This window comes from Arachis stenosperma, chromosome 4 (genome assembly GCF_014773155.1).
Source record: "Arachis stenosperma cultivar V10309 chromosome 4, arast.V10309.gnm1.PFL2, whole genome shotgun sequence".
NCBI lineage: Eukaryota > Viridiplantae > Streptophyta > Magnoliopsida > Fabales > Fabaceae > Arachis > Arachis stenosperma.
In genome coordinates, this window is record NC_080380.1 from 49,451,482 (window position 1) to 49,464,039 (window position 12,558).

The following is a 12,558-nucleotide window of genomic DNA, read 5'->3' on the forward strand; positions in this document are numbered from 1 at the left end:
GTTCTGCTTTTATTGCTTTTAAAGAATTATGGATCTCTTCTTCTGAGGTGGCCGCTGCAAGGGCCGCCATCATTTGTTTTTTATGGGCTAGAAAGCGAGTTTCTTTTTCGAATGATATTTTTTCGAATCCTAAACTGTGGCTTGGGGGTTATGCTCTTTTTTGGGATATAGTCATCCAATTATCAATTGCTTTTACTAATTAGGTTCAGATCGAATTTATTCCACCATTTCACTTTTATGTTTCTAATTAAATATTATACACTTGGAGTATCTTCATATCATGCGGAATTATATTCCCAGGTCATTATTCAACATATTCCCATAGTGGGAATGAAGGAAATCAGCTTATATCCATCTAGAAATGATGTTTTATTTTTGAAATATTCATAAGTCATACTGGCTTCTTTTGGAAAAATTGCTTCTATTGGTCCAAACTCTTGAAACCATATCTGGAACCATTTGGAAAACTGTAGAGAAATCCCTTTTCGGAACCAAATGAACCAAGAGTGGGGATTTGGAGAAAGATATAAGGTGTTCCACCAGGCATCTATATAATCATAATAGGAGTAGTACTGTGGTTCAAAGTTTTTAGTAAAACTTTTACAATGAAAATGAGGGTTTTCCCATTCTGATAATGTGATTACTTTCATAATCTTAATTTTTAAGAATATTGTATCTTTTGTGGTATGGTCTTTATTATGAGTTAATTCAATTGATCCTGTGTCTACTAAGATAAACTCATAAAAGGTTCGGGTTTTTTGGATGTTTGTTGGAGGATAGTGAAAAGTATTTGGAAAAACTATTTTATAAAGGATTCTTCTATTCATCTTAAACCATTTTTTCTCTAAAGCTATTATTTTTAGAGGTACGGGTTTTTCATGATAAGGATGTTCTTCAAATAATGGTTTAGTTTTAAACAAATTTAATGGCTGCAATAATGTATATCTGTTAAGTGTAGGGACCTCATATAAACTTTTAGTTGATGCTGATGATTTTTCACTTTTAACAACCTGTGACATCGTCAAGGGTTAGATAGATAATTGTTTAGCTTGTATTGGAGTTGCTGGTTGGTCAAGAGGTTGACCATAATCTTCACTGCTTGCTTGTTTCTTGCTCATTTTTACCTTGCAAAAAATCTCTTGTTAGAAAATCAGGTAATGCATTTGATTCTCCTTTAATATGCTCAATAGAAAAATCAAAGCATGATAATATAGCTTGCCATCTAGCAAATATTTGTTTAGAAACTAGATTTTTAACATCATTCTTTAATACACTAGGCGCTGCTTTGCAATCAGTTCTGATTAAGAAGGTTCTATTGAATAAGTCTTCTTGAAAATGTGAAACACATAAGACAATGGCTAATATTTCTTTTTTAATAGTAGCATATTTTTTCTGGACTGAATTCCATACACCCGAATGATATTTGACTATTAGTTCCTTTGAGGAGTTTGGAAGAACTTGTTTAAGTATTCCTCCATACCCTAATTCGAAGGCATCTGTTTCTACGATTAGACTTGTCTTAGGGTCTGGTATACTTAAACAAGGAATTTCTTTTACTAAATATTTAATTTTTTGAACTATTTTAGACATGTCTTCTGTCTAAGGAGGAGGCTGTTTTCTTAGCCTTTTATACAAAGGTTCACATAAAGTTCTTATTCTTGGTAGAAATTCAGCTACAAAATTAAGACATCCTAAAAATATTTGTAATTATTTTTTGTCGACAATTTCATTGGGAAATTTTTCTGCAAATTCAACAGATCTCTTAATCGGAGTAATTGTTCCTTGGAAAATTTCATATCCTAGAAACCTTACTTTCGTTATAAATATATTCATTTTCTTTTCAGATAGGACAAGACCATTTTTTTATAATATTAATAAATTTTTCTAGGTGTTGAATATGCTGGTTTATTCCTTTAGAATATACAAGAGCATCATCTAGGTAGACTATGGTAAAATCTACATATGCATAAAAAATATTATTCATAATTTTTTGAAATTCACTTGGTGCATTTTTTAATCCTTGGGGCATTACATTCCATTCATAATGTCCAAAGAGTAATATAAAGCTGTTTTATATCGGTCTTCTTCTTTTACTGAGATTTGGTAGTATCCGGATTTTAAATCAAATTTAGAGAATATAGTAGCCTTACTTAGTCTTTTAATTAAGTCATTTTTATTTGGTAAAGGATATCTCATCCATTTTAAGGCTTTATTTAAAGGCTTATAATTAATTACTAACCTTGGAGCTCCTCTTTCGATTTCTAAAGCTTTCATTACATAGAACCCTGTGCAACTCCAAGGAAATTTTAATGGCCTGATTAGTCCTTTATCTAAGTATTCCTGGATTTTTTTTTTACAATATGTCAATAACTCTTTGTTCATTTGTATTGGTTTGGCTTTAGTGGGGATATCTTTTTCATTAAAGTCATCTTCATAGGGTAAAGATATTTCATGTAACTTTCTATGATGAAAAGCTTTTGGGTTTAGGCTACACAAGTCCTTTTTTATTCTGTCTTCTATCCCTTTTATTAAAGTCTGAATTTTTTTACTTTCTAATTGTTGTTCTATTTTTTTATATACAATTTCTTGGTTCAGAAAACTAACTTGTTTCTTTTTCTTTCTATTATATAGATTTGTGAAGTAGCCATTTATTGTAGTAAGTTTAGTTCTTTCCTTTTTGGTTTTTGTATAAATTCGAATAGAATAGGTTGGTTTGGTATACAATAGGTGGTTACACCATCTACGTCTACCGTAAAAGGGTATAATAGTAGAGTGAAGGGATTTCCTAATATAACTTGTTGAGATATTCTTTTTGCTAAGAAAAAGGTAGTTGAAAAGCATACACTTCCTTTACAAATTTTTGCTTTAGAAGTCTTATAGTTTATAGTCATTTTGTCATTTTATGCTTTGAGAATAGTTTCAGTTGTTTTTTCATAGTACTTGGTAGGTATTAATCCTTCTTGGATACAATTTACATCTGCTCCTAAGTCTATCATAGCTATAAACTCAAATTTCTCTATTCCGATTATTATGACTATAGGGATATACCATTTTTGGTTAATTAATAATGATAATTCATTAATAAAATTAATTGGATTTATAATTTCTTCTTCTTCTTCTATTGATTCTAATTTTTCTTTTCCTTTTTGTAATCTTACTATGTTGTTTCCTTCTAATTTTAGTATTCTATAGTCAAGAGATATATTTTGTTGTTTTAATTCAGAAATTTCGGATTTTAACATTTTTATCTCTTCTTGTAAGTGTTTTAAAGAAGTTTCTTCTTTAGGTGTTCTAAACCTATTATATATTTCCTTAATTTTTAGCCTTATTTCTTCTTTAGATTTTTTTTCTTTCCTAATCAGATCATTTAATTGAAATAAGAATTCATCTTTTAAGGGAGAATCTCCTAATTTATCTATTATAGAAATTAGAGTGTTTGTTTGTTCCCTCGTTAAGGTATTGATTGACTTTTGAGTTCTCGTAATTACATTCAGGAATTTTACACAACTATCACAGTTGCATATTCCTTGTCCTTGACACGAATCTTCCTCTATTTCAGAAGACTTGGAAGAAGATGATATATCTAATTGCTGAATAAAATTTTCTGACTCATCAGAAGAATATTCTTTTTCCGTTTTGCTCTCTGATTCACTATCAATTAATATAGCTGCTAAAGCTTTTCTTACTTCTTCATTAATGATTTTGTTTATTTTTTCTTCTGTTTTGCAGTTATTGGCATAATGACTTGATTTTTTACACTTCCAAAAAACTATTTATTTCTTATTATTTTTCTTTTGATTATTCCACTTTTGTTTTCTCCTATAATTTTCTTTTGGCTTATTTCCTGTTGTATAAGATTCTTTGGATTGATACCTATACCAATTTTCAATAGTTTTTGTATTTCTTTTCTTAATGACTCTATTTTGATTGCTAGGTGGTGCTTTTTCAATTGTAATGCCATATTGTTGACAAAAGTTTTCTAATTCTCGTTTATTGCTCATATTCTCTCTTCGCATTTTCTCTTGTAATCTAGTGTCAGTGCATATTTCTACTCCGGTTTGTACTACTATATTATGTATTTGGCCAAAAGCTAGGTCTTCATATGGTATTTGAGTACCAAATAAAGATTGTAGTTTTGTAAAACCTTTTTTGAAAAGAGTTTGGGTAGGGCAACTATGAATCTTTCTTTCCAAAAAGGGGCTGCTGCATTATCTCTCATCATAACTTTAGAAATAAAAACATCTTTATACCATCGATAGTCAGACATTGTAGGTCATCGTAAGTTCATTAATTGGGTTCTTATTCGATCTTTAAAAATATTTGGGTATCCTAGGAAGTTTTTTATAATTGTAAAAATTAAGGTTACTGTGGCATCTTGTGATTGGTCTTCTGGTTTTATACTACTTAGGATTAATTCTCTTTCTGGTATAGTTAAAAAGTTATCCCACCATCCTTTTAATTGTCCCGTGAACCCTTGTGTGATCATGACTGCTGCTTCTCTATCAGTAGCTCGTTTTGCCTTATAAGCAGTTGCTGCCATAGTCATACTACACATTAGATCTAAAATGGCTTGTTCACTTAACCCATCTAAATTCCATTCTACTAATTCGGATCTGGTAAAACTATTTTATACTAGCTGTGTTCTTTCTTCAAGGCTTACATTAGCCGGGGTTGGTCTTGGATAATAATTTCTTAGTTTTGGATAATACTGATTCTTGTGTGTCATTTTGTTGATTTCTATTATATTAATAGCTGTTTTTTCTAAAGTTATGGACTTAAGTTTTTCTTTTAACTCATAAATATTTGCTTTCACATTTGTTCTAAGTTTGATTATATCTGGACTTTGAAACTTATATATAGGTTTTTCAATGGGCTTAAGTTGTTCATATTGATATTCAATTCTTTCTAACTGGTTTTTCATAATATCTAGGACTGTGCTGGTGTAGTTGAGTTGTTGATGTACCTTTTTAATCTCTCTTTTGTCTACACTTCTTTCTATTCCACTATCTTTATAGGGGGTGGCTTCTAGTTCTAAATTGTGTGCTACGTGTATTTTATGGTTTCTTTTAGTGGATATTGGGATTCTATGGTTTGCCCTGTGCTTGTTTTCCAAATAGTGGTTGTCTTAGTTAAAGGACAAAATTCTTTTTTGAAATCATGAAAATAGATTTTTAACCAGTAGAAGAAGTATAAATTGATTTTATTTTTTATTAAATAATCATAAAATTCCTTTCTTATTTCGATAGTTTCTTTTTCAAAATATCTAGTAAAATACCAGTTTCTTAATCCTATATTATATTCTGTATAAATATCTTTACTAATCCAATTTTTATCAATCTCAAAAGGTTCTTCTTTCATTATAACTCCTAGGATTTGAGAGGTAGTTGGTGATGGGAAATTTTGGTGGAAAAATGAATTTCACCCAAAACAACACCAATCTAACCGGCAAGTGCACCGGGTCGCATCAAGTAATAAAAACTCACGGGAGTGAGGTCGATCCCACAGGGATTGAAGGATTGAGCAATTTTAGTTTAGTGGTTGATTTAGTCAAGCGAATCAAGATTTGGTTGATTGAGTGGTACTTTGCAGAATTTAAATTGCATTGAAAGTAAAGGGAATGGGAAATTGGCATGAATCTTAAGAAGCAAGAAATTAATGGCATAAACTTAAAGAGCAAGAAATGAAAATTGCAATAATCTTAAATGACAAGAAATGTAAATGGCTTGAAATGTAAAGGGGATTGGGATTTGTATTTGCAGGAATTAAACTAAGAGAAATTAACTTGCATCAAACAGGAGAGTAAATGGGATTTGGGATTTAATTGAATTCAAACAGAGAGGTAAAATGAACAATTAAAGCAAGAACAGAAAATTGAAATGGTAAAGTGAGATCTCAGGACCCAGAGACTAGAAAACCAAGTCTAGATCTCAATGCCTTCCTAGATCCAACAAGAACAATAGCAAGAGAATTTTAAATTGCAAGGAAATTAGATGAAGAAGCAAGTAAAAGAAACAGAAGCTTAATTGCAGTGAAAATAAACAAAATCCAAGGTGAGATTGAAACAGAATTCCTTCAATTCTCTAACCCACGATCCAAGACAATTGTACTTGAAATTGAAAGCAATAAAACTAAGAGGAAGAGAATGGAATTCTCCTTCCCCCAAACTAAGAAATTAAAGGTCACTCAATACCAAAAGCTCTCCGAAAACTACTAAGCAAAACTAAAAAGAAGAGCTCTCTCTCGACTAACTTGAATCTTAGCCTATTTATACACTTTCTCCAATTGATCTCCAAGCCTTGAGTTGGGCCTTTGCTCTTGGTGAAATTGGGTTGAAAGAGGCCTTGGTTAATTGCTCTTGAAGTTTGGAGAGAAACCCAAGTGAACCATGTGAACCGGATTTGAGTTTTGTAAAGTTGGATTCAAAGTTTGAGTTGAAGTTAGGGGGCTAACTTTAAGGCCAACTTTTCATATCAGCACACCACACTTCCTGATGCCAACGTTGGTGCCAAAGTTAGGGGGCTAACTTCAGCGCCAACGTTGGCCCTTCCTGATGCATGAATGGCGCCAACGTTAGCCTCCAAGTTAGGGGGCTACCGTTGGCGCAAACTTTGAATGCCCTGGGTGAGAATTAACATGCCAACGTTAGCCTCCAAGTTAGGGGGCTAACGTTGGCGCAAACTTTGGCCATCCTGGGAAGAAATTGTCATGCCAACGTTAGCCTCCAAGTTAGGGGGCTAACATTGGCGCAAACTTTGAGTGGCCCAGGGAAGAAAATTCAACTTCTCAAGTTAGCCTTCAAGTTAGGGGGCTAACTTTGAGGCTAACTTTGCACCAAAAGTTTGTGCCAAAGTTTGAGGGCTAACTTCAACTCCAACTTTATATTTCCTGGTTCAATTTCACTTGTTTCATTGTTCCCTCTTTGCTTCTAGCCATTCCTTCTTGCTTCAACCTTTTTCCAAGCTTTCTTCACCTATCATAAATCAACCAAACACATCAAAGCTATGCTCAAAATCATGAGATGTTCAATCTATCATAATATGCAACATTTATGGCTTCAAACCTCATGAAATTGCATTAATTCACATATGGTTGATTCAATCAAAGGAAGCATGAAACTTTACCCAATTGGCTTGCTTATGGCTCAAGAAAGTGCATAATTCAAGTGAAAACAAAAGAAAAAGACTAGTAAAACTAGGCTAAGATGACTTGTCATCACAACACCAAACTTAAAGCTTGCTTGTCCCCAAGCAAGAAATGAATTATTAAGAAGAAAGAATGAAATGGAAGAGGGTGTTCATGCTAGCAGGAAGTTATTGGTAGTTCATGGGGTTTTGTGTGGATATGCAATACTCACTTCTTATTGACTCTTAGGCCTAGAAAGTCTCCTTCAAGCTTCAAGTAACTTACAGCTATGACCTCTCATTATTCACTTATCCTTGGCTATTACTTTGTTCAAAGCTTTATTTGAGTGTCATGTGTAGCAAGTTCATTTTCTTTTCTGTATACTTGACACATTATTCACCATGGACACTTGGCTCACCTTTCCTTTTAAACATTGATGCCCAGCACCTTTTTTTTTGGTTACTAAATGCCTTGTAGTTAGGTTGCTCTTGATAGTGGATTTTCAGCTGATGATCCCGGATTAGTTAATCCAAGTCACCGAGTGTTGAAGCACTCCAAAGAGCTTAGTAGTCCAAGCAGATCCTAATACACAGACACCACAGGCATATATTTTAAAGTTCAAGCTATTGGTGTCCAGCTTTGTTTCTTTTTGTTTCCTTTTCTTTTTTTTTCTGCCACTTTTTGGCTATCTCTTTTCTTTCTTTCTTTTTGTTTTTCTTTCTTACCAAGGATCTTTATTTAATTGAGATCCATAGACAGTAGGTCACTCTATACTTGGAAGGAGATATCCTAGCTCTTTATTCACTAAAAGTGAGCTATTATACAATCACACACATACCACCACTTACTATTATTCTATTTCTATCTAACAGAGACTATCTTACTTCACATTCCAAACATTTCTTTTTATTGAATTAAAGATGCAGGGGACAAAGCATGCATTTGGTTAAGTGAAAGTAAACACGCAAGCACACACTTAGACTAGCTTACTTGTTGCAGAGAGTGATTCTACTTGTACTAAATGAACACTTTAGCAAGACATAAGTCAAAACATTTCTCAACAGCAAGAGTTAAGTATAGATACAACCTATTGGTTTGCAGTCCTCTTGTCCTTCCTTCTGTTGTGCTCCTTTTGAGTTATGATGTATAATATCTTCAAATGGTTGTTAGTTCCCTGCACAATTCTCAAAAGTTGCTTGCTTCTCAAGCCCTTAGGTGACTGGTTAGTATGCATGAATTGAATGTGGCTTTTGGATTTAATTTGGTGTGGGAACACCAAACTTAATTCCTTGCCACTTCCTTTTGATGCAACAGATTAACTATATGTAAAATCTTGTGTCCTTGCTAAAGGTTATAAAACTAAAACTAGAAAGCAATTAAATGGTTGAATGATTTGTCTGATTGCTTAGAGCTAGCTTTGTGCAGGAAGTGAGAATGTGCTTTTAAGTGAGATTTTGGTGGAACACCAAACTTAGAATGCTTCATTCTCTCTTAATTTGTTTTGGTGTGGAACACCAAACTTAGCTCCTTGCGATACATACCAATTATTCAACCTTTTTATTGAAAAAGTTATGAAAAGAAAACTACCTCATGTTGGGTTGCCTCCCAACAAGCGCTCTTTTAATGTCACTAGCTTGACATCCTTCATTCTTTGATCATGGAGGTTGAAAATCATAGTGCCTCAGCTTTTCTCCTCTTACTGTGAACTTCCTTCCAGTCTCCTCTTTGATGATCTCTAGGTGTTCAAATGAAAGGACTCGGTTCACAGTGTAGTATTCAGATAATTGTGGAGACACCTTCACTGGTTGGGTGTTTAACACCACTTTATCCCCTGGTGAAAAGCCTTCAGTAGGGATTTTCTTATTTCTCCACCCTCTTGGCCTCTTCTTCTTTTCTTTCTCAAGAGATACTCCCTGCCTTGGTGGTTCTTTATCTGGGATGCTGAATTTCTCATCTGGGGGTTTTGGATCTAGTTCCTCCTTAACTTCTTTGGTTTGTTGCACCATTTCTACTTCTTTCAATCGTAGATTTAGAAGTCTTGGATTTGACTCATTGAATGCCTGCTTCAAGCTTTGATCTCTGGCCTTCTCCTTCATACAATCTTCTTCTTGAGTGGGCTCATGCAGGGTTTTAAAAACATGGAATGCTAGGTGCTCATCATGCACTCTTAGCAACAATTCCCCTTTTTCAACATCTATCAATGCTCTGCCCGTAGCTAGGAAAGGCCTCCCCAGGATGATGGGAGTGTTAGGGTCTTCTTCTATATCTGAGATAACAAAGTCAGCAGGGAGAAAGAATTTTCCCACTTTTACCAATACATTCTCCACAACTCCCAGTGCTTGCTTAGTGGATTTGTCAGCCATTTGGAGAACTATTCGTGTGGATTTCAGCTCAGAAATTTGAAGTTTCCTCATTAGAGACAAAGGCATCAGGTTTATGCTTGCACCCAGGTCACAAAATGACTTCTCAATTGTTATGTTTCCTATGGTGCAAGGTATGTAAAAACGCCCAGGATCATCTTTTTTCTCTGGCAACTCTCTTTGGAAAATAGCACTACATTCCTTTGTCATCTCAACAATTTGTCCTTCTTTTAGGGACTTTTTCTTTGTCAGCACTTCCTTCATAAATTTGGCATACACTGGCATCTGTTCAAGTGCTTCTAAGAAAGGAATATTGATGCTGAGGGTCTTGAATATGTCCAGGAACTTTGAATATTGCTTATCCTCATTCTCTTTTTTGAACCTCTGAGGGTATGGAAGTTTGGGGATATGTGGCTTCACCCTTTCCTTCTTCTCTTGTAGTTGTGTTTTAAGAATGTCCTTATCTCTCTTTGAGCTTTTTGCATTCTTGATTTTCTGATCCTCTTCACTTCTCTCTTCTGTCTCTTCTTGTGGAACTTCTCTGTTGTGTTCTTCCTGATTGATGGCTTTCTTCTCACTTTCCACTATGATTGCTTTACACTCTTCCCACTTTGTAGCTTTTCCTTTGTCCCTTGGGTGGTCTTGAGTGGCACTTGGGGATGCATCTGTAATTCGTTTAGCCATTTGTTCCATATGCCTCTCGAGATTTTTGATTGAAGCTTCTTGGTTTTTGCTTGTTGTGGCTTGATCTTTTCTTGCTGCTTCTTGATCTTTTCTTGCTGCTTCTTGATCTTGTCTTGCCATCTCTTGATTTTTTATGAGTTTCTCCATCATTATCTCTTGGTGCTTCATCATCTTTTCCATCAATAACTCCAAATTGGAGATTCTTTGAGTGTCTTGTGATGCTTGTAGCTGAGTGTGAGATGTTGAAGGTTGATGGTAGGTGTTTTGGTTAGTGGTTTGGTTATTGGGTGGATAGGAGCTAGAATTTGGGTGGTTGTTTTGGGGTTTTCTATATGGATTGGGGTTAGTGTTCTGCTGGTTGTGGTTTTGGTTGTTTCTTGAGTTGTTTTGGTTTGAGTTTCTTTGCCATGGTTGCTGGTTTTGAGTGTGGTTATCTCCCCATCTTATGTTTGGATGGTTCTTCCAAGATGGATTGTAGGTGTCACCATAGACTTCATTTTGGCCGGAGCTTTGGTTGTGCACATATTGAGGTTGTTCCTGCTGCTGATCTTCTTGGTTTTCTTCATTTTGTCCCCATTTGGTTGATGGCTGGCTTGTATTCACTGCTGCAACTTGCAGGCTATCAATCTTTTTAGCCATCTGCTCAAATTGTTGTTGAATCTGCTCTTGCATTATCTTGTTTTGAGCCAAAATGGAGTCCACTCCTTCCAATTCTAATACTCCCTTTCTCTGTGATGGTTGGCGGGTTCTTTGATGAGCAAAGAAGTATTGATTGTTGGCCACCATGTCCACAAGATTCTGGGCTTCTTCAGCAGTTTTCATCAGTTGTAATGAACCTCCAGCAGAGTGATCTAATGCCTCTTGAGATTTCAACGTCAAGCCTTCATAGAAATTTTGTAGCACATCCCATTCATTGAACATTTCTGGGGGACACTTTCTGATTAGAGCTTTGTACCTCTCCCATGCTTCATACAAGGATTCGGCATCTAATTGGGTGAATGTCTGTACCTCAGTTTTCAGCCTGACGATCCTTTGGGGTGGGTAAAATTTGGCTAAAAATTTAGTCACCAAATCGTCCCAACTAGTGATACTTCCTTTGGGAAAAGTTTCAAGCCATTGTGCAGCCTTATCCCTTAATGAGAATGGGAACAGCAACAATTTGTATGTGTCTGGATGCACACCATTTGTCTTGACCGTTTCACAAATCCTTAAGAAAACGGACAAATGTTGGTTGGGGTCTTCAAGAGGGCCACCTCCATAAGCACAATTGTTCTGCACCAAGGTGATTAGTTGAGGCTTCAACTCAAAGTCATTTGCCTGAACATTTGGGGCGAGGATGCTGCTCCCATAATGTCTGGGATTGGGGATAGTGTAAGAGGCCAACACCCTTCTTTCAGGCTGGGCATTGTTGCTCACTCCCTCTTCACGCACCTCAGCCTCCATGACTTGCAAAAATCACAAACAAACCAAATAAAACATGAGTATTCTAGTGCTAGAATGTGGTTAGAGGGTTAGGTGACACAATGTGTCAAACAGTTAATGTGCTTAGTAAAAATAAAGAAAAATAAAGAAAAAGTGCTTGATCTAAACTACCACCTCACTTAATCATTGTCAATCTAATCAATCCCCGGCAACGGCGCCAAAAACTTGATGGGAAATTTTGGTGGAAAAATGAATTTCACCCAAAACAACACCAATCTAACCGGCAAGTGCACCGGGTCGCATCAAGTAATAAAAACTCACGGGAGTGAGGTCGATCCCACAGGGATTGAAGGATTGAGCAATTTTAGTTTAGTGGTTGATTTAGTCAAGCGAATCAAGATTTGGTTGATTGAGTGGTACTTTGCAGAATTTAAATTGCATTGAAAGTAAAGGGAATGGGAAATTGGCATGAATCTTAAGAAGCAAGAAATTAATGGCATAAACTTAAAGAGCAAGAAATGAAAATTGCAATAATCTTAAATGACAAGAAATGTAAATGGCTTGAAATGTAAAGGGGATTGGGATTTGTATTTGCAGGAATTAAACTAAGAGAAATTAACTTGCATCAAACAGGAGAGTAAATGGGATTTGGGATTTAATTGAATTCAAACAGAGAGGTAAAATGAACAATTAAAGCAAGAACAGAAAATTGAAATGGTAAAGTGAGATCTCAGGACCCAGAGACTAGAAAACCAAGTCTAGATCTCAATGCCTTCCTAGATCCAACAAGAACAATAGCAAGAGAATTTTAAATTGCAAGGAAATTAGATGAAGAAGCAAGTAAAAGAAACAGAAGCTTAATTGCAGTGAAAATAAACAAAATCCAAGGTGAGATTGAAACAGAATTCCTTCAATTCTCTAACCCACGATCCAAGACAATTGTACTTGAAATTGAAAGCAATAAAACTAA

The 12,558-nt window shown here is 35.0% G+C and overlaps 1 protein-coding gene across 1 annotated transcript; it reads right to left on the reverse strand.

Moving 5' to 3' along the window:
• Positions 1-421: 421 nt before the first annotated feature.
• LOC130974964 (uncharacterized) lies at positions 422-11,609 on the reverse strand. Its single transcript, XM_057899798.1, has 4 exons — positions 11,235-11,609; positions 10,659-10,895; positions 9,495-10,337; positions 422-547 (listed from the first exon to the last, which is right to left on the reverse strand). Exons 1-4 carry the CDS (start codon positions 11,607-11,609, stop codon positions 422-424), a joined length of 1,581 nt encoding a protein of 526 aa, XP_057755781.1.
• Positions 11,610-12,558: the final 949 nt, after the last annotated feature.